At 52.2% G+C, this 3123-nt stretch overlaps 1 protein-coding gene across 1 annotated transcript in view; it reads left to right on the forward strand.

Moving 5' to 3' along the window:
- The window catches only part of LOC102756559 (chromosome unknown open reading frame, human C2orf61), a 36175-nt gene extending 33052 nt beyond the window's left edge, over window positions 1–3123 (forward strand). The window contains exon 7 of the mRNA XM_006778624.2: window positions 1455–3123. Within this exon, the coding sequence (XP_006778687.1) occupies window positions 1455–1571 (117 nt within the window). The 3' untranslated portion in view covers window positions 1572–3123. The remainder of the gene's footprint in view (window positions 1–1454) is intronic.

Here is a 3123-nt window from a genome sequence, read left to right on the forward strand (position 1 = left end):
GGGGCAGGAGGAGGGGGCATGCAGACCCACAAACCTATCCCATGGGCCCGTTTTCCAGGACTTCTCCCACAGGCTGCTTCCTCATTAACAGCACTAATAAAGGCTTCAGCTTTTTTGACATCCGGCCAGGACTTGATGAGATTTCCAGGCTGCTCCTCTGCTTTTGGCAAAGGAAACATCCTGTCATTTAAAGCGGCTTCTGCAGGCAGCTGACCTCATCCAGGCCGGGCTGACTCTGTCCCACTCTCAGAGTAATCCAATTTCCACTCTCACTGTCTCCCGAAGAGATAAGAAGCTGCAAGGAAGGAAGGAAATGACAAGAAGGTGATAACAGGGCTAGCTGACGTGTGGAGCGCCTGTCCTGGAGGGCCTCCCGTGAGCCTCAGAACCTCATTTGATGGGGAGGCCTGGGAAGCCCATGGCCCAAGGCCACACCGAGCCATTAGGGGTGGGGCTAGGACCTGAACCCAGGCCTATCTGACAATAAAATTCTTCCCTTAACCACACACACAGAACCTGGTGTCCCTCCAGCAACCCAAGATAAAATTCCCTTGGGTTTCGAGAATATGTGGGCACCCCAGCATGGAAAACACTGGCCTAAGAAATCCAAGTCGTAACATGATCTCACTTATTCATGGATAATTGAGACCATTATAAACTTTTGAACAATAATAGATACAGAGGCAGAGCTGCCTCAAACAGAGTGTCAAACTGCATCGGGAAGGCCGGGGAGGGTTCGGGGGCGGGAGGTAGGGGGGTAAGAGATTAGATACAAAAAAAAAGAAACTCACAAGAACAAAAACAAGTGAAACTCACAAAAAAAAAAAAAGAAATCCAAGTCGTAGTTTATGGAAATGACAGTCATTTGCATTTATCACCACACAAAGGAAGCTTTGTTTAAACAATTGGCACAGTAACTTCTTAAAGAATTTCATCAAAATGAAAACATGACTTTTAAAAAAGTAGAACTCATAGACCCCTTAGAATACGCTGACCCTGGGCCCACAGACCATGGCAGAGAAATGCCTTACTACTCGTGCTGGGTCAGCGAGAGAAACTCACGAGTTGGGGCTTCTGAGGTCAACCACTCAGGTGCAGAGTGCATTCTCTCCAACCCCTTACTACTAGGGGAGGTTCACCAGAGGGGACGCGGAGGCATGCCCAGGGACAGATTGCCCTGTGGGAGCGAGTGTGCCTTGAGGCAGAGGTGGCATGTGAGCTGCCACCCCCGCAGGTCTAGGCTTGCTTATCTCTCAGCACCTGGGCAGCCAATGGGAGAGGGGGCGACAGGTGCAGGTCTGAGCGCTGAGGACATGCGCCAGTGCAAGGGTGCCCCGGGCCTTGTCTCCCTCTGTGGGGTTTGCCGGCCACACCTGAGCCAGCGGCCAGGCTCAGCAGGCTCCAGGGTTTTGGTGTCATGTTCTCATCAGTGTCCTTTCCTGTTCTGTTTTCAGAGAACCCCGGGCCCAGGAACATACACGTCTTCGGCACAATACCCCAAGCAGCCCCGGAGCATAGCCAGAATGGGGCGAGAACACAGTCTTTTCTTCAACAACACAATCGGCTTTTAAAATAAAGCCATCTTTGTGCGAAGCTGCTTTGTTTTAGCAAGTTATTACGTTTGGAAAACTCTATTATGTTTACTCTTTGGAGGGTTTGAACATAGAACCGAACAGATTGCCCTAGTGACCACCCGGCCTGCTTACCTGGACTAGTCCCAGCACAACTTCCAGCTCACTCCCAAACGTGTCCTGATTGGAACAATAAGTTTTGTGCTCAATCTGTTTATTGTCAGAGGTCGTCTTCCTGGAGTTTCCCGGCTGCCCTTGCAGCAGCTTAGACAGGCCCGATGTGTCCAGGCCGTGCTCTGTGGGCCTCGACCCTCTGGCTGGGCCTGGACTGCACGAGGGTTGCGATACCTCTCGGCGTGCATGAGGGGGGGGGTTGGGGGGGGGGGGGGGGGGGGTGCGCATTCAACCAAGGCCAAGCTGAGCTTGATGGGATCCCAACAGGTGGTTCTTTCTCTCTCTCAACTCCTTGAAAAGAACAATATTTATTCAACTCCACGAGTAATTGTGGTTTCAAGTCAACACAAATATTTTGAGTATCTGCTCTGTGCCAGGTGCTGTGTAGGGACTGGGGAGTGGGGCTTAAAAAAAAGATGAAGGAGGCATGTGACTGAGTTTGGGGAGGGCTGTAGGGGAGATGAGGCCAGGAGGGTAGTTTGGGGTGGTCCTCGGCTGGAGGGAGGCTTTGAACGCTGGGCCAAGCAGCTCCTTCTGGTGCTGGGAGCTCAGGGGCAGTTTCACCGCGAGGACAGGCCCTCGTCTCAGGAAGCTGGTGCCCAGAGGAACAATTTCTCCAATGAAGGCCCCGGCGGTCAGAAGCAGAGACAAGGCAGCATGCGGGAGGACAGCCAAGGGACCAAGAGGCTGAGAGGCAGGGAGGAGAGGGAAGAAGGTGGTAGGCAAGGAACCTGGTTTGGACAAAAGGCAAGGATACACATTTGCATACTTACCTGGCAGGGGAGACACCATGATCACGAAGGTGGTTTTCCCAGGGCGAGGCCTATCACACTCCGCATGTGCTGACCATTGCCGTTTACCCAAATGTGGGACACTCAGCTGCATAATTTGTGGTAGTGGGGGACAGCACAAAAGGAATAAACATTTGCTGGAGGGGAACAGAGGGAGCCTAGCCTGGCCGGACTGGCATGGAGGATGGGAGAGTTTGGGTGAGGTTCCGTCAGAAGGCCGGGACCACAGGCAGCCGCGCATGCCAAGGAGGCCTGCTCAGGGAGCTGCGCTGGAGAGATGGCACACATGAGAGCTGGGGTCTCACAAAGGGTGAGGAGATTCCAGTCGCTGATCAATAATTGGAAGGAACTTGAAAAAATGCTTATACAATAGTTTGTTATATTTTAAAAGGAGTTTGTTATATTTCTCTAGTCTTGTAAATGCTTATCAAAGGGTATTGGGGGTAAGGAAGGACAGGCCCCATCTCACTGAATTCATTTAAATTTCCCATTTGTGGGAGAAACACCCGGCATTGCATTCCTTCAGGGCCTAAGAGCCGCTGGGAGATCAGAGGGGTATCCAGGCGCTGGCTCCTGTCCCACTCAGA

Source organism: Myotis davidii, unplaced genomic scaffold (genome assembly GCF_000327345.1).
Source record: "Myotis davidii unplaced genomic scaffold, ASM32734v1 scaffold6, whole genome shotgun sequence".
Classification (NCBI taxonomy): domain Eukaryota; kingdom Metazoa; phylum Chordata; class Mammalia; order Chiroptera; family Vespertilionidae; genus Myotis; species Myotis davidii.